We start from the raw sequence: 22619 nt of genomic DNA on the forward strand, positions 1-22619 counted from the left end.
ATGAAGCCTTATAAGCTGCCTTACAAGTTGCCCTGGGGGAGGGGGGGGATTGCAGAGGGTTGCAGAGTTCCTTTAGCAAAAGTTATGGGGATAGCATCCTAAGGGGAGTAGTGTTAGCATCTCGAACTTACTTTGCTTATCTACATAAGCACTTGATACACCCTAATACTTTGACTTAATCATTAATGGCTCTGTCAATTTCAAGCCTGCTCATTTTCACCTCCTCCTCCCTCCCACCCCCCCCCCCCCGCCTTCTCCCTCTTTCCTGGGCATTTGACATTTTGTTTTCAGAAGGTGGCAAATGCCCCACCATGGGGCAGGTGGTGCATCATATAAAATCCCCATGGTAGGGCTGTGAGAAAAGTGCAAATGCCCCACCCTAGCGTCCAAATTATATTTAGGATTTAGTTTTGGGTTAGTAGGATATCAGTATACGTCAGGAAAGTGATAAGAGCCACATATCAGGCCTGGCCAGTGATGGGTGGGGCGTGGGAGACCAATAGACCCAATTCTTTCCCATAAGATACCAATGTATCTTATCAACGGTCTGACTCGAAAACCCCACATTTAACCTGCACATTGAAGTTTCAAAATCATGTATTAAAACACAGCGAGGGCCGAAGCTCAATTCATTTTCGATCAATTCCGTTCTTTATTTATACTATAAGGGGAATCTACATACATTTTATAGGGTAAAGTAATGAAAATAGTAAAATTTTAAGAAATATGTCTTCAGCCGTTTTAACAAGTATAGCTCCTTTGCTTCTTTGATATGAAAATATCAAAGAAAGCATGCCCACAGTGTTGGAGGTTTTCCTTCGCTTTGAAACGGAACGAAACGAAACTTGAACAAATCCTCCACGAAAACACCCACGCAACGCGAGAATAACATCCTCGAAAGTCGGACGAATCTGGGTACCATGTCTAAAAATAACTTAAGAGAGATTATGTTGGGTAAAAGGCCTACCATGGCCTATACTCTCTTAGCTTGATCTTCTCTTGGCCTCGGTTATCTCTAATTAGCTACAAAAATTAGACGGAGTTCTTGGTAGGAAACCAATGATTAAGGTTACAAATTAAGTTAATAGAAAACCAGCAGACCAGACTTCAAAATTTGAAGAATGTGGCATGCTGGCCATTGTTATTTCCACTGATACATAATTTTTATCCCTTGAAATAAGAACCTTGGCGTTTTAATGAAAAATATTTCTGTTTTTTTGTGTAGCTCCAACCAAAAAACACAGTCGTCAGTGAAATTTGCATTTGAAAAGGTAGAAATCGACTATCTTGGTCAATTTGAAGCCACCTGGAGAGGCTATGATTTGAATTGCAGATCCGTTTTCACATTAATATTCAATTATTCATATTTTACAAGTCATTTCTACACGAAGAAGGAGCATGGCGAACGTCGCTAAACATGAACATCGTTCTCTGGTGCTTCTGAGGCAAAATTAGCTGCTAAGTCAACGTTGTCAAAGTCAACGCACCGAACATCGTCCATATTTCTTCATGGCAGCACGTACAAGGCTTAAACAGCAGGACGTGGAATGAATGTTCCTTTACAAGAACAACAAGAATAATGGCTGCAAGAAGTTGACAATGTATTTCGTTACGAGCCTTCTCAAGTTGAAAGGTAACCAGACTTACTTGTGGTGATATTTCTTTTAAAATGCTGTTTAAGAAAATGTAGCTTTATTTCCACAGAGAGTTTAAGTTGACCTCATCAACAAATAGGTCCGACTAATTTGAATATTATAAAATTGAATTCGGACAGGAGCCTTTTCAGATGAATGAGAAATTAAACTAAAAAGATAGTACTTTACACTAATCTTTCAAAGAAAGCCGAACCATCAATAAGCTTACAAAAGTAACGCCTGTTATGGAGGGTTGGTTTGGTTGCAGTTGAAGAATTGAGCTGAAGAGATTTCTACACTGGTTAAAGTAAAGACTTTGAAGATACTTTATCAGTACTTGAAGAGGCTAAGCACAGGCTGTCAGCTGCAGGCATGTTTATCATATATCTTTGTTGTTTAGGCATAACCACAACAAAATATATTAATTAGTTACTGCTACAAGGAATGATGACGATGATGATGAGGATGATGATGATGATGACGACGACGACGACGACGACTGGTGTTACCATAAACACGTTGATAAGAAGAGCTTGTTGTTTTGTTCAATGCTTCATATTTCCACCCTTTCATTGGAGGCGATCGCAAGTAAAAAACGTTTTGAGAAAATTCTTCGCCAATGCAAACCAAAAATAACATCTCCTATAGTTTGAACACTTCATGAAGAGCTAAAATGCTTGGGTTCAAATAAATTTATTTTATCTTCACTTTAAAATAGATCATTTGGATTGCAATGGAGATGAGAAGCGCACTGCATCTTTAAATGATTCTTCATCCACCGCATGGGTAGGTACCAAACTCTTAAATGTTGCTATTAACGACCCCATTAACTAGTTCTAGTTTTCTCAAGAAATGGCGTGAAATGTTTTGAAGAGTTTTCTAAAGCTGATAGCATATTTTAAATTTTGTTTGCTTTCTTTTTTGTCAATTTATTGTGCCCACTATTTTCCAGAGAATATTAAAGGAACTTAGGAGTAAACGCGGCACTCAAAACCACTTTGGATGCTAGCATCATTAACAATTCAACATCCCTTCACAGGACACAGGCTCTTGGAGGAAATCATTATGGCAGCTCATAGATGAACTTCACCTGGCTCTCAGAGTACCAAATCGCACGGGAACCAATCATTTTAGACGTCGTGTACTTGGCTGAGGTAAGAGATTCTACTATAGATATCGTCATATTACTGTATTATGCAAGAGAGATAGAGTTCATTATCACGTTTGTATAAAAGCAACTTTAGACCAGATTGTGAACTTGTTGTTGATGTTGTTGATGTTGTTGTTGTTGTTGTTGTTGTTGTTGTTGTTGTTGGACAGCTATTAGATGAAATTGACTGAGTTGAAATGACTGGAAATGGCTTAGTTGTTTACGGACAAAACAGTCCATGTACAGGGGAATAATTTCCCTATCTTGACCCTCTCTCCTTTGTAGAATTCGTTGGTTTTCATTGTATGTTGTTACTATCCCAGAGACAAGTAAAACATTCTACCTGAGGAATGCTTTCTTCTGACAAAGTACCTGAATTTACAGCATCCCCAATACTATCACTTCCTCCTGCATTACACGTTTTAGTTACCCCACCCCTCCCCCCTCCCTCACACATTATTATCATCAACATTGGGCAAGTTATTCAGCTCAGTATGTGTATTTACACTTTACGTCACTCCCTCCAGACAGAATTAATACTGCGAAGTACAGAATGGGATGAGCTGGATATGATCAAACGCTACTCCAGAGGAGAAGGACAACCTCGGGATCAACTTTCTCAAAAGAGGTTAGTTGATCAGTATTAGACTTGCTGGATTCAAGGCTGTAGGGTCCTGTAGATCCATAGACTACAGGGAGTTTGTTTTTCCTTTTTCTCGAGCAAGTAACTACAGATGTAAGCATTGTCTGCCTCACTAAAAACGGACATCTCCTTTAGCAGAGATGCTTTGTAGGCTCCCTGAAGGGACTAACCTGAAATCTTTACCTTTAAAATTTTTACTTTTAAATAAAGGTGTCTATCTATCTAGAGCTGTTTCTTCATTAAACAGCTGAAGGGAAGCTACTCAAAAGCCGTTTTGACTTACTACTGAACGCTTATATTTGAAAAGTGTATTTCTGTAATTTAGACTTGTCCCAGCCACAGGATTCTAATCTACAACTTCGTTTATTATTTGAAAACAATAGCGGGGGAGAGGGGGTGGGGGTGGGGATCAATCGCAGGGGTAGAAAAATCAGTGAACGCTGATCTTTCGAGTGCTTATCCTTCGTTAAAGAAAGGTATAATCGGGGGAGGAACTTCCATGTAAAAAGGACGGGGGGGGCTCGTCGTACCTTTTAGGGTTTAAAAAGGCTCAAAAGGTCCACATTGGAGCTTTTACGCTACCTTTAGGGTATTAATCCGAAAAATATATGGCAGGAGAAAAAAATAAAAAATTGATTAAAAAATTAAATATCGCTGGAGATAATGTGTTGTTCTAGAATTAGTACCTCTTAGGGGCGAAAAACATTTCAAGCCACGCCCACAAAACAGGATCTTGGTACTTCTTAGGGGTTCTTTTCAAAATTTCCGAGGAGCAACCTCTTCTCTTAACCCTGACTTTTTACTGAGCGGGCACGATTTTCAATATGTATTCACATGAAACTTCTCCTTTTTCTAGGAAAATGTCAAGCTTAGGATGAGCAAAGCTGGATTGGTCAGAAGGACAATTTCAGGGGATCGCGTTTTTTCATGAGGTAAGTTGATAAGTTTAAACGCATGCATTAACTGTAGGTCTGGACCAGGTTGTTAGAAAGCCCCCGATAAACGGTAATTCTGGAATACCACCGTTGACTGAGATTTTAAACTGATTAAAATTGCTTTTTTGCTGTTTAAATTCACAGTTTGGAATTTATCAAGAAATTGATTTTTGACGTTGATCCTGGATTGCGCGCTATTCAAATTTAATCACATTTAATCACAAGGAGAGGCTAATAGTGCCTGTGGCACAACAGGGAGGAATTTGGATTGCAAAAGACAAATAAAATTATTTGTGGATCGAAGAAAATTTTCAAAATAAAAGTGCAGAAAACAAATGAGCATGGACATAGCAAGGAAAAAGAAATAGCTTTTAGACATGATATTATCATTCTAATGAGCGTGTTTACGCTGAGGCCATAGCCGCGAAATCCAGTCAAATCAAGCCAAGTCGCATTTGAAGTTATTACTTACCTTTTTACTTCGTTCAGAATTATTGTTTAAGTTATATTTAACTAAAGCCAAAAACAAGACATTAGAAAAATTACAAGTGTTAAGCCCACACTGCTTTTAGAAATTTCAAGACGAACACACCGGGGAATGCATGAAAACAAAATGCAAATCAGTAATCGTTCGTGTTATCGTGCGCCTTTTGTGCTCAACATGGCTCAGATTTACCTCGGAATAATTTCTTATTTTCCTGAAATAGAATTCAAGCGGGTCATGCAGAAGATTATAAACAACCTGGTCCAGGTTTTTGAGTTTCCTAACTGATAGCCTCGAAATTCGCTGCTGTTATCTGGGGTGTCACTCAGTAGACTCGTTGTTATTGTTGTGTGACAACCCAGTTTTCGGCCTCGAGACAAATTCGCCCAGTGTCATTTGGTTAATATATCAGTAACAAAAGTTTACTCCAAAAAATCGACTGCGATAACTAAAATGTTGATGTAACTGATCCTTGATTATTCGACCACCGGATTCAAGTTTTATTTTATGACGTCGACCAGGGTTTATGAAGCCAGAGGGATACGCTTTAATATTGTAATGATGAGTTTAAGTATTATATTTCAGCTTCTTATTTACTCTTTCTTTTATTTCGTAGGTTTGTGGATGCTTTGAACGCTCATGGAAAAACCAAAAGGAGAAATCAGCCCAGTGAAAGGCAATCATTCAAGATAACACTAAAGTTTACTCAGAGGTAGAAAACGAATTAAACCAAGAGTGTACTTCAAGACTAAGTCGAGAGAAGAGCAGCGAAAATTTGTCACCAAGATATAGGACTGTTATCAAAGCGAAGCAGTTTCTGCCATTTTGAGCTGTTTGTAAAATCGAAACTTCAACTGAAATTTAATTCTGGAAAAAAGAACCGTTTTTTCTTAGGATATTTCATGTTCAATTTTTTTGTGTCAGCTTTTTTCCTAATTAACATCGGTTTGAACGGTTTCAATTTTCCCGCCAAAAGACTTAGAAAAATTACGGGCGCCTAAAATACGCATGCGCCAATTTTTTTAAAAAAAAATTTCTCTATACTTGCTGTAAGTAACTGTTTAAAAATTTTTAAATTTTCCCGCCAAAAAACTTAGAAAAAATACGGCGCCTAAAATACGCATGCGCCAATTTTTTTTAAAAAAAATTAATATTTCAAGTCTTCTATACTTTGTAGTTATTTCTATCCTTAATAAAATTGAATATACTTGTTGTAATAAAGCTTATTTATATAAGTAAATAAACACAAGTCAAAATAAATACCACCAATAGAGTTTCCTTTGTCATGTTTATTAGTAATCTTTAAGTGTATATTTCAAGAATAATAAACAAACAATTACTTTTTGTCTTTGAATTGACTTTATTCATCTCTAATATCCTTTAATTACTTAATTGAAATTCGATTTAATCAATTAAAAAGCTGTCAAGAAAAAATGTTCCCTATATATACTAAGACTTTTGGCGGGAAAATTGGAAAAAATTTGCACAGCGTTTCCCCTGACAACTTTCTGGATCAAAAATTCAAAATGGCTTTCCTTGAAATTTCCCGCCAAAAATTATTTGAACATCACCTCGTGCAAAAAAGTAAAACGCCAATTTGTTTCCTACCCGTAAAAAAATATCCGAAATAAAAAATTTAACCTCGCTTGTCTTAATCAAATTTTGAACCAAACAAATCTTTCACCGAAAAATTTCAGTTGTTTCCAAACTCTTTTGCACGAGATGATGTTTCGGATAAAACCCTTTTTCAACCGATCCTCATTTGTAACACAGGACAAATTAAACCAAAAACTGTCAAGACATTTTACCGTCGTAAACAATTTGTAACAACAGTTATGAAGTTTTGTAGTAATGCAGACAATTTAAACTGTTGTTTGCTAATTTACCCGTCTTAAACAATATGTAACAACAGTTGTTAAGTTTTGGAGTAATACATACAATTTCAACTGTTGTTTTAGCCAGGCGACATTCGCTTGTCATCTTACTCTCTTTGTTGATTTCGGGTTTTATTTCAATTTCAGCGACAACTTCAACAATTCAGAAATCAGTTCAACGCGATTCAGTGTCTGATAATTTTTTAATTCGGTTTAACGAAATGTCCTGTGTTACAACGAGCGTCGGCAGTATAGGTCTTCATCCAGTTACAAATATATATTTTCAACCAACTTATCATAAAACCCAAGTGCCTGATCAAAGAGACGCGATTATATTCTGCAAGTCAGTTTAATTTAACCCCACCCTTATTAAACTCGAACATTTGATTGAAATAAATAAAGGTTATACGGACCACAATGAAAACAAAACCATTACATAGCGATAAAAATACGCCTTAGACATAACATAAAACCGGTTGAAATTTGCGAATCAATCTTGTTTATTCGCTCAGAAAGCACCTTCGCAAATTGCATTGTAATTTAAAATCATGAAGATGAACAAGACAATTGTGAAGCGAAGTTTATCACTGAAGGTTTTATTTTAACGTCATTTTTTTGACTAAGAAAAGCAAAGAAAAAGTAAAAAGAAGCATTCCAAAAGACTGGTGATTTGCAAACAAAATGAAAATAGAACTTTCCTTCTGCGGATTGGAAAATAATTCTAAGTCCTTTGCTTTAGCTATGTCTAGAATAAGAAAGCAATTTTAATTTTAAATCACGAAAATAAAGAAATTAAAACATTTGTGAAGCAAATTAATCAAAGCAGGTCTTTACATTCCACAAATTGAAAAGTTGATTATTTTCAAATCATCAGCTTCATCTAGTTTGGTTTATAATTTTTTGGCCTGTATAATAAGACAACTGAAAATCTTGACTTTACTTGGACACCAAACCAGACAATCATACAACTGACTAGTAACTGCAGATTGTTTCTATTTTCGAAAATCTGAACTGTTTTCGACACAAACAATACTTGACAAACTAATGCGATCAATTTGGTCGTTTTTTACTGTGTGTGACTTTGTGGTTCGTACAACTCAAAAAGTGGAAATACTGACTTTATCTAGACCCCTTAACGTTACTAACATTCTCCGAGTCAGGCATTAGGGTTTTATAACAACCACCCAAACATATGACAAGAGAATATAGGGATCTTTCACGTTTACGAAACGAAAACAAGCCAAAATGCAAACTACAGGTTTTTTGGGTTGCAAAAAAATTCTTATTAATAAATAGTTTGAACCCTGCAGTAAAGTAGTTTTTAAAGTGTGTGAGTAGTTCTGCAGCCAAGTCAAAGTTGTTCGTGCAACTGTTTAGTACGATTCCCCGTGGTATTTGTCGGCTGTTAAGTAATCAAGACTCACTTGATGTTTGTCACCAGTAATGGCATAATCCGTTGTTGACAGTTTTGATTCGTATAGCGAATCGTCGGCATTCGTATATGGTTAGAAAAATATCAGTTCGTTCGTTGGTTTAATTGAGGTTGCGAATAATTCGTTCGTAGCGTGACAGTAATTGTCTTAAGTTAGTGAATTGGCCTTTCAGAGTCGGTCGCTGCAAGTAATTTGTACTGTAATGATTTATGCATTGAGGAGAGAAGCAGTCAGTTTGTGATTAGATGATGTTCAGCGAAGTAATTAGTGACATCATCGATTATTTGGCGTCGTACGTTAGTGTTAAGTCAGTCAGGGTTCCAACAGAAAAAAAATAAATTATGACAAAAAATTTATATCGAAAAAGCCCATATTCTCTTGTAAACTACAGTTGTACAGTTGATGCAACATCAACTGAAATTGTTAAATATAACAACGCATAAAGCACCGACTGTTTTGCAGACATGACGAAAAGATCTTGAAAAAAAAAAACGCTAAACAATTAATCGAGAAACCCGTTTTTTCAAGAGCTAAATAATCGAATGAATTATACAAATTTCATAAATATTTGAGATTCAAAAATTTGTCAAATTGAATCAAGAAGATTTCTTTAAGAATTTGCTCCGCGCGAGATGAATTAAATCGAAATTATTCGCTATGCATGATGTCTGCAAAAGAATCGGCAAATGGTGGCTGATGTTTAAACCGTTTGAAATCAAAGAATTCTGTTCCATTTCGCAGATTCTGATTTAAAAAAGAATCTGTTTTCTCCGTTCCAGACAATTAGTGTACAATTTTTAAGCCAAGAGTGATGTTCCCTTGCAAATTCAAGCAGTCTGTTCCATTTCCCAGATTCTAGTTTAAAAGGAATTTTTTTCCCTCCGTTCCAGACAATTAGTGAGTTTTCAGTACTTTCTTCTATTTTCCAGGCAATCAGTGTGCGATTATTCCCTTGCAAACTTAGCCATAGTTCAACCACCATTTTTACTAGCTATCTGATAATTCCAAAGTTCTTATCTTTGAAGAATTCTTGCTTATTCAGTGAATCAGTACAGTTTGTCCACGTCCCCATCTTCTTTACTCTCCTTTCCTCCATGCCAGAGTTAGTTTTCTCGAATTTCTGGAGACAGAATTGAAAAAAATCCCAGATTAGCAAATGCTGAAATATATTAAAGCTTCAACAGGCTCTTATTTATTTATTTATTTATTTATTTATTTACTTATTTATTTATTTTTTACTTATTACAGTGACTTTACAAATACTGGAGGTATGGTACAATAAAGCAATTACCAACTGTTACCTCTTAAAAATACCACTAGTAAGATATTTGAAAATCCAAATGGCTTCAATTTAATTTGTGGCCAGGTTAAAATTTCATTGCGCATTTTTGCCTTTGAACAGGTGAAAGGTTTCTTGTCCATTTAATTATTACAAAGCATAAGTATTTGCTGGAGTATCATTCAGAGTGGCCGCACTTGAAATATTGCAAATGAAAATTAAGATACCGCTTTGCTGTCCTGTTTCAAGACGGAGGGATGAGCGAGTGCACGTGTTCACTCGCTTGGGTGACAGTTTGGTACTCGTGTGGCTTTCTGAGCTAAATTACAGGGATGTTTTCCAAAAGCAATGCTTACCTTCGACTGGAATAGAATGAGGACTTCTTTCCAAGCGTTAGGTCCTTCCAGCATCAAGCATCTTCTTCCTTCAGGAGTAAAATTGGCCCTCAGCCGGACGACACATCTTCACTCATCAACGAACAATCTGAAATGTGCAAAACTATACGATTGCTATGAATATGGATTAGAAACTCAAGCCAATCGCTGACAAACACCGCACGGATCCGACGCGGGAATTTGTTTGCACGCTTTTTCTGCCAGCGAATCATAAACGACTAATAGAGAAAGAAGTCGCGTGTTTATGTATACAAGCTGCAAGAATTTGTTTGCAAGCATTCCAACTTGTTTTGCTGGCTATGTTGTTATAAATAAATTAAACTATTCTGAAAAATTTATTTTATTATATTTCCTGTCCCGCTTGAAACTAATCAGTGAAGAGAGACCTCAGAATAAACCTTTTCATAACTAACTTTTTACTCACAGCTCACAAGGTGGGATCAAAACGACTTCTCTGTAAAATAATTAAAACCAAAGTTAAGCCGATCTGAAATGTGCCCTGAGGTATATTGAAGGGAACAGTTTTTTCTCATGTAAATGGCTTCTGAGGATTTACATTATGAGTGATGACAAAAAATCTCTCAAAATCAAAACATTTTCGAATATCACAAGTACTGCTCGAGCTTTCATACGATTTCTCATTTATTACATGACTGAGAAAATCACAATAGCGGGCGAGTTAATTTGCACTGAAGTGAAAATTAACCATAAATTGGCCTGCTCTCAGCCCATCACAATGAAGTAATTCTCTCAGTCATAAGATTATGTTCGAAAACCACGGGCGAGTTTCGAAGGACTGGCCTCCCATGGAATACGATCACCTAAGCGTAAACCAACTTGGGGTTCAGGGGCCTTGCTCTCTCTTAAATACGTCGACTTTTAAGTTCTCTGAAATTTGAAATTAATAAGGGATAGTGCAAAACAACTGCAAACTTCAGGCTATGCCATTAACTGTATTTTGTTTAGTTTTTCCTATTGCTAGATCTAGCAATTTTGTCTCAACACGATTCATCTAACTATGGATAAAAGGGGTCTAAAAGGTATTTCAATCAAAAAAGGAAATCGAAAAATGCCGCAGATCAAAAGCTTGAGCCATCAAGTCAATGGATTCAAAGCATATTTGCCTTTTTTCATAGATGATTGTTCTCCGGACTTCTGAAATTAAGTCGATTTATATGTTTTCTAGGACATTAACAACCAGTTTATTGAAACAACACTTGACATTCTTGTCTTTTGGAGTACAATCCTGAAAACCTGTCTGTATTTGAAAAGAAATGCTGAACAATTCTAAACTTAGCCCGAAGCAAAAAGACCTGTGGGTCAGTTGCGTTTGGCAGCCAATAATCCGTCCATGAATCCTGGCGAGACTCCCCTTCCTCCGTTCGCGCCCCGAAATGAACGTAGCACTAGTTATTGCTCTTTTCTGCGGATGATAGTTTGCATTTTCTAAGACAGAAAGAGCTCTTTGCAAAGGCAAATTTGAAATTTTTCCACTGTTTAATTTACTTTCAAATCAGATGACTTGTGTTTGGTACCGTCACGCAACCTTTCCTCCTCCCAGGTCCCCCGATGGGAGGAGTGCGCGACGAGGCATGGGTCTAGTCACGATCACATGATTTACGTGACGTGCTTATCACTAGACGCGAGGTGAAGAGGTCTTCTTGCTTTGATTGCGAGCTTTTCCGCTCAGCTAGCAGGAAAACAAATGAGTTTGGAAACTTTTCCACCATCAAATATGACTTCTACATCAGACGAAAAAACACCCCTCACGCGATCAGTTTCTGCTTCAGACGATGGTTTAGATAGAAGCAGAACTAGCTTAAGTGATAGTGGCCATCTTCAAAAACACTTCCCCACACGGAGACATCTTCCATCACAAGTACCGGCGCAGAATTCCTTCTTTCCTTTGGTGTGTGTTCTTCTTACTGTTGTTCTCGAAAGATTAGTGTACTACGGTATTGTGGGAAATTTGCTAATCTTCCTGATAAACGAGACTAAGTTTAGTCAATCTATTTCTATTGGAATCGTTTTCATTTTCACTGCACTCTCTTGCCTCATGTCCACTGTTGGAGGGACTGTCGGAGACTCGTACAGTGGTCGTTATAACGCTGTATGGGGAAGTCTTCTTGTTTACATCGTGGGTGTTGGAATGATTTCCTCGTCAGCTTGTATCTTAGACAAGAAATCTGATAAAGAATATCGCCATCTTGCCCATGTTCTTTGCCTGGTTTCCTTGGTCATAATTTCCACTGGCGAAGGTGCATACAAGGCGAATGTAACAGCTTTCGGAGGAGATCAATTAAGAGGGCAGGACGAGCAAAGATATCGGCGATTTTTCAACTGGTATTACTGGAGTATAAACATTGGTTCATTCCTCGGACTTTCTGTAATAGCATATGTCGAAATGGAGAAATTTGAAACGGGATTTGGCATTCTGTTTGGTTGCATTGTTTTGGCTGCTGTAATATTCTGCATTTGTAAATCTCGTTATATAAGTCATCCCCCGACTGGACACATTTTGAAAAAGATATATAACATCATAAAAGAAGCAAAGCAGAAGAAATATGAAGAGGAAAATAATTCTATAAGGTAGGGAGGTTGTGGAGTATTTAGCTGAATCAAGGAGTGAATGGAGGGAGGGAGGAGTGTAACAACAGTATCAGGGCTTTCATTACAGTGAGCCATCTTCAGCTCAGCCAGTCACTTTTGCCTCATTATTTTGTCTCAGATAATAGTTGAGCTCTGGCGGCCCTTTGCCCCATACCCATGTAGGAAAGAAAAGGAAACCCATGAATTGATTTTCTCATAGTTATCATGGCTAGTGGTATTGCTTGTGGGCATGTGTGCACAACCACGGCGGCGACAACGATGACGGAGTTGTGCAAGATGGTGGCTGTATTCCAGCTAAAAGGTTGACAAAGACATATAGGATTTATAGCCTCCTTCTTTGATATTATGGTCAATTGACACCTGTCAAAACAAGGTATCTGCTGGCCAGTATCACATGACCATATTGCGGGTTCAAATTTAGAGGTCAAGTGTTTTTTTTTAAGTTGACCGCTGACCAAATGCTGGTTTCATATTGGATTGCATGCTCATGTCAGGTTAACTTGTTGTAAATGGGGCCGGGTTGTTCAGAAGCCAGTTAAATGCTAACCCAGGATTAAAAGTTAACAGAAGTATAAATATTTCTTGTATGCAAATGCTTTTCACTGCTTTTGTTTTGTGTATTTTGAGATTATTAAAACTCAAAACAGAAGGCCAAACAATATACAGTAAACCTCACTGCAAAGTTACAAATTCAAATCAAAATTCTTGCTTAACCTGGCTTATCTTAATGGGACTTTGAACAAACCAGTCCAGGAGCTCCGCTTTTAGGCTTGGGTAAATCTACATATTATCCATACCCTTCCCTCGGAATGTTTGTTGGTTTTTAAACTCTAACCCCCCCTCCTGCCAACCTAAGGATATTCCTATTAAGTTTCAAACTTTCCTTTGGCTTTTGAAACCCCCCCTCCCTCAGAGGTTCCACTGAGCAGAGAAAGAAGGGAATCTCTGTCTCACAGTGTATTCCCTTGAGAAGACATTTCACTGTCACAGAATGACTTTTGGGCATTAAAATGCTGGCAGGAAGCTGTGTCAGGAACTGCCATCCCATCTAGGGAAGTAGCAAAAGAGACCTGAATTGACTATCAGCAGAAGATTATTGTTCACATTGTGTTCTTCAGGGACAGTAGCACCCGTTTTTATCCTGGCTTAGAGGAATATATGCCAATCAAAAGCTGGCTGGATCGTGCCATGATGAAATATGGTGGAAGTTATTTGGATACTGATGTAGAGGAAGTTAAAACAGTTTCCAAGATCATGGCCATTTTTGTAATCCTTATTCCTTATTGGGCAATATATTTTCAGGTAAGTAGTTCATTTGTAACTGGGAACACTACCAATACACTACAACACTACCAGCTTGCCCTTGGGACAAGTAGCTCTCAATTTCTTTTTTACCCAGGGCAAGTCCTAGTTTGCTCTTTTAATGATATCAGTGACAGACAACTTGCCTCATCAATTGCCCATAGGGCAAGTGGGAATGAAAAGCTACTTACAGTACCCAGAGGGAACATCTACTTGTCCTGGACGACTGGACCACTTTTTTTGAGCCCTGAGCCGAGTTCTCTTTCTTTAAATACAGCTATCTTCAAGATTTCATTTATTGTACCTTTCAATAACAAACTCTGAAGTTTAAAACCTAACCATTGAGTACATCTATGCAATTATTATTACGACACCAACCAAAAAACCCTGATAAAAAAAAGAAACAAACAAAGTGGACCAAATTCTACCAATTACAACCCACAGATGTCACCTTTTGAACCACTTGAAAGTAAACTTCTGTTTCCTGAGAAGTCTCTTAAGATGAATGATGGCAGCAAAACACAGAACCATTGACTGAGCATAGTTTCAATGTTATTGAAAGGTGCAGTAAACCACCATATGATTCTCACAGTGTACAGCAGTCATTGAAATAACAATTTTGTAAAACTAGTTGAAACTTCCAGAAAGAGACACTTTTGGAAGGTGTTAGATTATACTCTTTTTGTTTGGTTGCATGCCTAATGAACGTCTAACTGGTACAAGCTAATAGTTTTCAGTCTTAGTTTTCATTCTTGTTGGTTTTTAACTATATTATATAGTTAATTATATTGTCAGGCTTTTTAATAGTTCATTAGAAAATAGTAGGTTATTAATTATACTAAGTGTGCCCAATTAGTAGAGGCTGGATATAAAGACACGTCAATAAAGTTTATGTATGTATGCCTAACTTCTGTATACCACCCTGTGTCATTCTTACGATGGCCCAGAAGGCTCACAGTTCAGTTGTGAATTTTCACAGTTCAGTTGTGATTTTTCACAGTTCAGTTGTGAATTTTCACAGTTCAGTTGTGATTTTTGAAACAGTTCAGTTGTGATTTTTCACAGTTCAGGTGTGAGTTTTTTGAAAAACGTTCAGTTGCGATTCTCCGCACAGTTCAATTCTGACCTTTTGGAACAGAAGCTCCACCCTTGGCACTTCATCCATCATATCCGGGCTAAACCCTAAGCCCAACTTTGTCTGGCACATTGATGGCTGTGACAAACTGAAACCTTATGGATTCTGTGTGCATGGAGCCATCGATGGATTTTCAAGGAGGCTAATTTGGCTTGAGGTTGGTCCCACAAATAACAACCCTGAAGTTATCACTAAATTTTACCTTGATACTGTAAAACAAATCGGTGGTTTACCGAGAAAAGTGAGATCAGACGACGGAACTGAGAACAGCATGGTTGCTGCAATACATACATTTCTGAGGTCGAGCCACAGTGATGAGGATGCAGGCCTTGGGTGTTTTCTCACTGGCAGGTCCACAGCAAATCAGAGGATTGAAGCCTATTGGTCACATCTAGCTAAGGATGGTCCTGGTTGGTGGATTAATTTTTTTAAAGATCTGCACGACTTGGATCTATTTATTGACTCAGATCCAGTTCATGTTGACTGCATTCGATTTTGCTTCATGTCTATTCTAAGAAATGAGCTACATCAAGTGGCGGAATTGTGGAATCAACCCAGAATATCGTCAAGCAAATTTGGAAACAGCAGTGGTCCTCGGGGACGACCTGATTGCATGTTTTTTCTACCTCACCTTTACAATACAGATGACTATACAACGGATGTAGACGAAGATGACCTTCAGGAGTTCTATGATCACTCCACAATGTGCCCACCTGACTACAGTGAGGATTTCAAGGAATTTGCTCTGACTATTATGAATGAATATGACCTTCCAGAGCCACACAATGTTAGCTCTGCTCTTGATCTCTATATGAGACTCCTCAAAGAGGTGGAAAAGTTAACATAATTTTTCTCAAAGCATATCCTTCGAATGTGTTCTTCCACAGTTTTGTAACCAAAAACACAAGCTATTGCCAAATTTCAAATTGCACCTGTATGTATGAACATTGATTTTCATTATCCCACCCTCTCACTGAGAATGTAGAGTCCTTAATGGGATATCTTAGAAGGGAAGACAAGGCAACATCAAAAATTATCTTCCATCTTACGCTGCAGGGATGGTATTTGATACACTTTTTTAAACTGAGACCTAGATGTGTTTAGTGTCATGGTTTTCACAAAAACAGGAAGAAAACCAATACTAGTAAAATAATCTTCTAGCAGTTTGCCTGGTCTTTAAGCAGCCAACCTGTAATAAGCACTGGGGGGAAATGAGGACATAAATTCCATATAATAATAACCATTTTATTTAGCAAATGACAAGTGTGTTTTTGTCTACATGTAAGCCACTCTAAATGTTAAGAACCAGAAACGCTAAATACATACATAACTGGGTTGATGTGTGAACTGGAATTGACAAAAGCTAGAACTCAAACACTTATTATGTCAACAACTTAAAGTAAACTTTGACAATTAAACAAATTGTCTGGGATCTTAACAAAATGTTCAGTGCATGCTACTTTCCCTAGCCTGAAATCTCAGCATTTTAAAATTTTTCTTGCACGGTCACCTCCTCCTAAGACCTCTTATGGTCTACCCTGAAATCAGAACTTCATACCTAAAGTACAACAGACTAACACAACATTCTGCCCAGCTTGAAAACACGGCTGACACAGACCTCTGGTTCTGAGGCTGCCTTAGTTAAAACTACAACAGTACTTAGTTGAGAACACACAAAAATAATGTAGATTTTAGGTCATTTCAGACACCAATTTTGTGCATTCCAATTAAATAGCCTGTTATTTACAGGGCGTGATTCAACCCTTCGACAGTTAGTTTGTAACAGAAAAACATCAATCAAAAACCTGGGCCAATAGAGTTTCTTTCATATAATATCCATTTCCCAGTTGTCCTGATTAAGAATGTTCATGAAGTCTTCCCTTAATTCCACAAAGTTAGCATATGTGGATGGAATTTCCAAAAGGGGTCCAGAGGTGTGGGCAATGGGTCTTACACTCAAGCCCTCGCACTTAATGAAAGTAACTTCTATCTTCTTGTCAATCATAATATCCATAGCTGTTGTAAATCGCAAAAACTGTAGGAGTTTTGGTATCTCCAGACTCCTTACAAATCGCTGCAAAAATTTGAATGCATCTCTCTCTCCTTCACTTTGTGGATTTGAGGTGAGACAAGATAGCACCTTTTTCGTTGTAAGTTTAAGACTATCATAGAAGCCCTCAACTGCTGAAATAGTTTGGAACTGGGGATACTGCTTCAACTGCTGTACAAAAGGTTACAAAGATGAAATCATGAGATGTGGTTTCTGAACTAGTTCCTGCTTGGAAATTTCAAGAATGACTTGGCTAAGGTTTTCAGTGGTAACCACCCTTCTACACTTGAATCTTTCAAGAAAATCAGTAAATTCATCTTCATCATCTGGAGGCTGATTCTTCCTTATAATATCTACAATGAACTCTTCCTCTACTGGGGATAGGTATTTCGTAAATGAATCAACAAACATGGAATCTGGAACTTGGTTGCCAAAGATGCAGTAGCATAAAAAAGCCTTTGACAAAAAGGTAGGAAAATAAGAGACAGACACAAACCCTTTAACTAAAATTCTCCCCACAGCCTCCCACTCCTCAACAAAGTGGTCATGTTTAACAAAGGGAACTCTTTCTCTCTCTCCTATAGTCATGGAGATGGAAAATTCACTCCAGAATAAAGTGTACACTTCACAAATTACCCCAACACCCACACCTTGTTCAAACTCTCCCTTTTCATTAATCACTTTAAAATCAATATTACAGTTCATTACACTTGGGTCTTTAAAATGTTCAATCAATTCAGTTCTTATGCATGATCTGTGAACTGTGAGAACTCTCTCTGGAAGATCTCTTGATGAAGAGGGACATGGAGAATCCTGCTCTACAGAGCCTTCATCACAACTACAATTCTCTTCATTTGTAAGCCTTGGGTAACTGGTTTCATCAGCCACATTGCTATGCGATCCTTCTGCCTCGGTTTCAGCCACACCATTTGAAAGTGATGCTACCCGCCTAGATCTTATTTCATCCATAGTTAGTAAAACTGGGTTTTCTGGTGTTTCTGGGGTTTCTGTAGTACATGGATTCCCCCCATCAGCGATCCTAGAAAACTCATATTCTCTGTTCTGCATTCTTCACCTTCCAAATACGTACAGCTACATACTGAACAAACAACGCACTTACCAGCACCTGATGCTACCTGCGAAGTATTCAGGTTGACTGACCGTTCAAAATTTTCCTCCTCTGCTTTAAGTTGTGAAAAGAATGTGTCTTGGTGCTGTGATCTTAGATAGAGGTAAGTTGTCGACGGATAGAGACCATTTTCCTTTAAATAACTTTCAATAGTTCCTTCACCAGGAAATCGAATAATGGCCGTTTGGGTTGTGTCGCAGATATCTAGGAGCATGTCGTCAACAGAGCCTGCGAAAGCACTTTTCCTGTTAGGGAAAAACAAAGTAGTGGCTTTTTGCTTAAGTTCTTCAACTGTGGGAGGTTCCGACGCAGTATAAGCAACGAACCAATTTCCACCACCATTCTTCTGACGAACTGGAACAAAAACTTCTGACTTCTTGTCGTAATGAATCCAGTGAACTGGGATTCGATGTTCTTTATCGGTCTTTCTTTTCTTCCCTCTTGACTGACCTCTGATGCGGTCGAGCAATCCAGACAGTCGGCTTACCGTTCGTTGATTTGGTTCACTGGTCGCTGCTTTAGAACTTGTAGAGGCAGATTCACCCTGACGTCTTATTTCCTCTCGGACAGTTTGCCAAGCACTGCCAAACACAAACTAGAGGACAACTTTGCCGCCTTTCAAAATGGCGGGAGAAAAACACTTGCCTGTCTCAGTTCCCGTATGTTAAGTTGCAGTCTTTTTCGTCCAACCGGAAAATCACAACTGAACTGTTTCAAAAATCACAACTGAACTGTGAAAAATCACAACTGAACTGTTTCAAAAATCACAACTGAACTGTGAAAAATCACAACTGAACTGTTTCAAAATTCACAACTGAACTGTGAAAAATCACAACTGAACTGTGAGCCTTCTGGGCCATCGTACATTCTAAAACATTAAATCAGTTTAAACGCTTAAATGTCTTTGCATCATGCCAGTATACATATATAACTCTAACCTCCATAGAAGTATTACTGGTTGGTTGAATTTGAGAGCAGGCGAAGCCGGTAATGTTTATAGTCCAATGTAGGTAACCATTCCCCCAGAATAATATTTTTCTCCAGGTTTTCCTAGCAATTTGTCCCTCCCAATTTATACACCTGGGTAGAGGGAGGCATTTTGTGAAAGTCAAGTGTCTTTCCCAAGAACATGACAGGAAAACTCCACAAACCTTGACCCTTGGTCGTTGGATCTCTCAATTTGGAGGATGTAGCTGGAGGAATATGATGTGATGATTATTAATTATTTTCTTTTAGATGAATTCCACATTTCTGCTCCAAGGGCTGCACATGAAAATAATTCCACAAAAGGACAACGCTAAAGATTTAAGTGGTGTTTCTCCCGCATGGCTCTCTCTAGTGGATATCATTTTTGTACTGATCTTAATTCCTATTTTGGATAAGAGGATTTATCCATGGCTTGATAGGAAAGGATGGAGTTTAAGTGTATTCACTAGAATTTCAATTGGTAAGTTCAGTGACCATTTAATATTAGTGTTCTTTTCAACATTTTGAACTCTTTTCCGTCTGGTATTTGAGGACCGTGCTACAAAATTGTGCTTTTGAGACCTTATTCCCCCATGTCTCCATTATAGACCCCAGCTCCTATCATTGCTCCTTCCTTGTAAATCTTTTTAAAGGCTGGTTTTTACTAGCAAGGGAGTCCGAGTCAGAACTGTAACTAGAAGCGTAGAGCGATACGATCTAGATAGTGAAAATCAAACCAACAGAGCCGGGAGCATAATACTGATTCCACTTACAACTCCATTGCTTTTGATTTGTTAAAACTGGATAGTTGGAGTCGCAAGCAGAAGCAGAAAAATTAATCAATCAGAATGCCTGAGATCTAGCATTGTGATTGGTTTGTTGTCCCGCTTCTGCTTCATCCTCAACAATCAAGTTTTTACAGGATCATAAGCTACAGAGTTGTAAGTGGAATCAGAAGTAGATTGAAATATTCCAGTTTTCTGACTCCAATTCTGTCAAGTTCATGACTTGGCTTACAATCCCAACTTTCGATTTTCACTAGGTCGTAAGCACTGCTACAACTCTGAATATGACGCTGACTCTGTTGCCAGTGAAAACTAACTTACAGGAAAGTGTCATATACTGTAATTTTGCCTCTCAGAAAATGCTGTAGCCTAAACTCAGCAAAGTCATTACAAGCCCTAGGATGCTCAGTGATCATGAGAAATGATCGGTTATGGAAAACTTTCAGTCCAAAAAATAAAACAGCCCTTAAGGGTTGCCATGGCATAGCCCATTGCACACAGTCTCAAGCTGGAATGTTAAGTTAATGTTATCAATGTCACTTTGGGCCATCTTATTTCATTTAAATATGTTGGAATGTTTTGATGAAAAAACTAAAAAACAAAAACAGCACTATATTTTATCCAATGACAATCTGATCATCTACAGTTTTGTCTTTTTGTTTTACTTTTCAATTACCAGGGTTTTCGTTTGCTGTTGCATCAATGGCAGTTGCTGGTGGAATTGAAACTGCAAGGAGAACAGATAAAAATTGTGTGAATCAGAAAATTGGTGATGTAAACTACACTGCCTGCATGTCTATCTACTTCCAGATTCCCCAGTATGGTCTCATTGGTGTCAGTGAAGTGTTCGCCGGTGTAGGGGGTAAGTGACAAAGTCCCGAGATTAAAATATGAACTTTTTTTGTGGTACATAAAATATATAGCTCCTAGATGATGATTTTCCTTATTTTTGACACCTGTCTGCTTGAAAGTGTATTGTTATTTTAATGAGAAATTAGACCTTGATCACTCTACATTGTCGATAACTGTTAGCTAAGAAATTGTACAAGGCATGTAACTTTAGTTATTGGTGCACATGTTTTTAGAAGTTTGCAGAAACTGTCCGAGTCAGATAGCAGCAAGGGCAGATAGCTGCCAATTCTTTAAGCACAAACCAGTGCAAATCATAATTTCTGTAATGCACCTGTCACTGGAAACCCCCAATGTTTAACCCTAAATCCAGTTTTCCTGGGTTCGATTCCCTTCTCAGTCATCTAGCTGGTGTTTTCCTTGATAGGCAAAGTTCAACTCTTAAGTTACTTGATCTCTTGAAATCTCCAAATCAGTGGCCTGTGTCATGCTAGTTGGAATTTTTAAGCATGTTATTTAACAATTTATTGTTTAAAATAGTAGCCCTGAAAAGCTCCTTGACACAGTGATCATATAAGATATTTACACTTATAAATCCTGTATGTTCACATTCCCCTTGTCTTCTGTTTCAGCTCTGGAGTTTGCATACAAAGAAGCTCCAAAATCCATGCAAAGTTTTGTCATGGGGCTCTTCTTTTTTACCCAGTCATTAGGCAGCTTGTTAGGTGGACTTTTGTATGAGCTTTGTTCTTTGGGAAATGGATGGACTCCAAGTTGGGATGACAAAGAGCAAAGCCTCAAGAAGAATTTGAATTATTATTTCTTCCTTCTTGCTGGCCTGCAGTTCATCACTTTAATCATCTTCCTTGCTGTAACAGTCAAATACAAGATCATTCAATTCCAGCGGAAGAGGACTATGCCCGTCATACAAAGATCGCACTCCAGCAATCCACAAACCTAACACGAAGTGTATGAGCAAGGGAGTCAAATGTTTGACAGAAGTAGATCCATATTACTATTAAACAGAGGTAAATAATTGTATTGCCTGTAAAAGACACTTAAGCAATTTTGCTTGCCTGGTATGACCATGTAGAGAAAAGTTTATCTTACAAAGAAGTTTAGCTCAAAAAGTTTAATCATTTGTCTGCCTGTGAGAACCAACCAATGGTTATGGTCATTAAATTTTGTTACAGTTTTGATTAATTATTGGTAGCACAACTTCATGTTGTTCAATTCTGTCTGCAATCACATTTGTGATTAACAAAATTAGACTCCACCCAGGACAAGGTGATCTGATTTTGTTATTCACTTGTGTGATTACTGACCAAATTGTGCTCCACTCAGTCCTACTACCAATCAATCAATCAATATTTATTTGTACTCACTCTTGCTAAAAAAAAGAATTACAGTGTTCAATGGAAATATTAAAAGTAAAAATTAGAGTGCTAGCTGCCTGGAATAACCATAGTGGCTAGCGGAGCCAGGCAGCCAGTTAACATCAGCATTAAATAGAAATAAAATACAGGTCAGCAAGAGAACTGAAGCACAGACGTACACACAAGAAGAAAAAAGAAGAGGAAAACGCTATTTCTATGCTATGAAGGCAGTCTACCATGATTATTAATGACTTATTCAAGACAAAGATCAACTTTGTAGAAATAAGGTTTGTGATGAGAGAAACCTGAAAACTTTCTCCTTACACGACAGCTCACTAGGCCTGATTTTGCAGCATTGTATTGTTACAAAATAAAGAAGTATTAGTCTTCTTTGGAAGTTTTTTCCAGATCCCGTACAATTACAGATGTCAATTCTGCTGTTTTTTGTTGTTTCTGTCTACGTAATTGCTGATCACAAACATAATAAAATAATTGATAAATGAACTGATTGATATTTTTGATCAAAAAGGCCTTGTGACATAGGTGGCAAATAAGGTAATAGATATAGCACAAAACATTGCCCCCCCCCC

General features: G+C 37.8%; 3 protein-coding genes and 1 long non-coding RNA gene across 6 annotated transcripts in view; all 4 read left to right on the top strand.

Moving 5' to 3' along the window:
• LOC145463557 (uncharacterized) overlaps positions 1–229 on the top strand; it is a 10717-nt gene extending 10488 nt beyond the window's left edge. For both annotated transcript variants that reach the window (XM_081447323.1, XM_081447322.1), the window contains one exon: positions 1–229. This exon is cut by the window's left edge and continues 5188 nt beyond it. The gene's annotated coding sequence lies outside the window, so the exon portion shown is untranslated.
• A 29-nt stretch (positions 230–258) lies between these two features.
• Positions 259–6101, top strand: LOC145463564 (uncharacterized). 2 transcript variants are annotated; one of them, XR_014041346.1, is made up of 7 exons: positions 259–1633; positions 1903–2004; positions 2353–2420; positions 2674–2788; positions 3312–3412; positions 4284–4359; positions 5463–6101. It is a non-coding gene; the product is annotated as an uncharacterized LOC145463564 (long non-coding RNA). The 2 variants fall into 2 exon arrangements; XR_014041347.1 differs by lacking the exons at positions 259–1633; positions 1903–2004; positions 2353–2420 and having other exon boundaries at positions 2435–2788.
• A 4894-nt stretch (positions 6102–10995) lies between these two features.
• LOC145464311 (solute carrier family 15 member 4-like) lies at positions 10996–22613 on the top strand. Its single transcript, XM_081448158.1, has 5 exons — positions 10996–12416; positions 13556–13739; positions 19290–19500; positions 20484–20666; positions 21286–22613. The coding sequence occupies exons 1-5, from the start codon at positions 11533–11535 to the stop codon at positions 21612–21614; spliced, it is 1791 nt and encodes a 596-aa protein (XP_081304284.1). The 5' UTR covers positions 10996–11532; the 3' UTR covers positions 21615–22613.
• On the top strand, positions 14828–16932 carry LOC145463584 (uncharacterized; the record flags this gene model as incomplete). The annotated part of the gene is made up of 1 exon (XM_081447350.1): positions 14828–16932. A coding segment is annotated over one exon (894 nt), but the record flags the coding sequence as incomplete, so codon positions are not given.
• Positions 22614–22619: the final 6 nt, after the last annotated feature.

This window comes from Orbicella franksi, chromosome 12 (assembly GCF_964199315.1).
Source record: "Orbicella franksi chromosome 12, jaOrbFran1.1, whole genome shotgun sequence".
Classification (NCBI taxonomy): Eukaryota; Metazoa; Cnidaria; class Anthozoa; order Scleractinia; family Merulinidae; genus Orbicella; species Orbicella franksi.

Coding starts and splice junctions, on each gene's coding strand:
- LOC145464311 (XM_081448158.1), top strand. CDS start 11,533: ATGAGTTTGGAAACTTTTCCACCATCAAATATGACTTCTACATCAGAC. Junction 12,417..13,555: donor GAGGAAAATAATTCTATAAG/GTAGGGAGGTTG, acceptor TGTGTTCTTCAG/GGACAGTAGCACCCGTTTTT. Junction 13,740..19,289: donor ATTGGGCAATATATTTTCAG/GTAAGTAGTTCA, acceptor ATTTTCTTTTAG/ATGAATTCCACATTTCTGCT.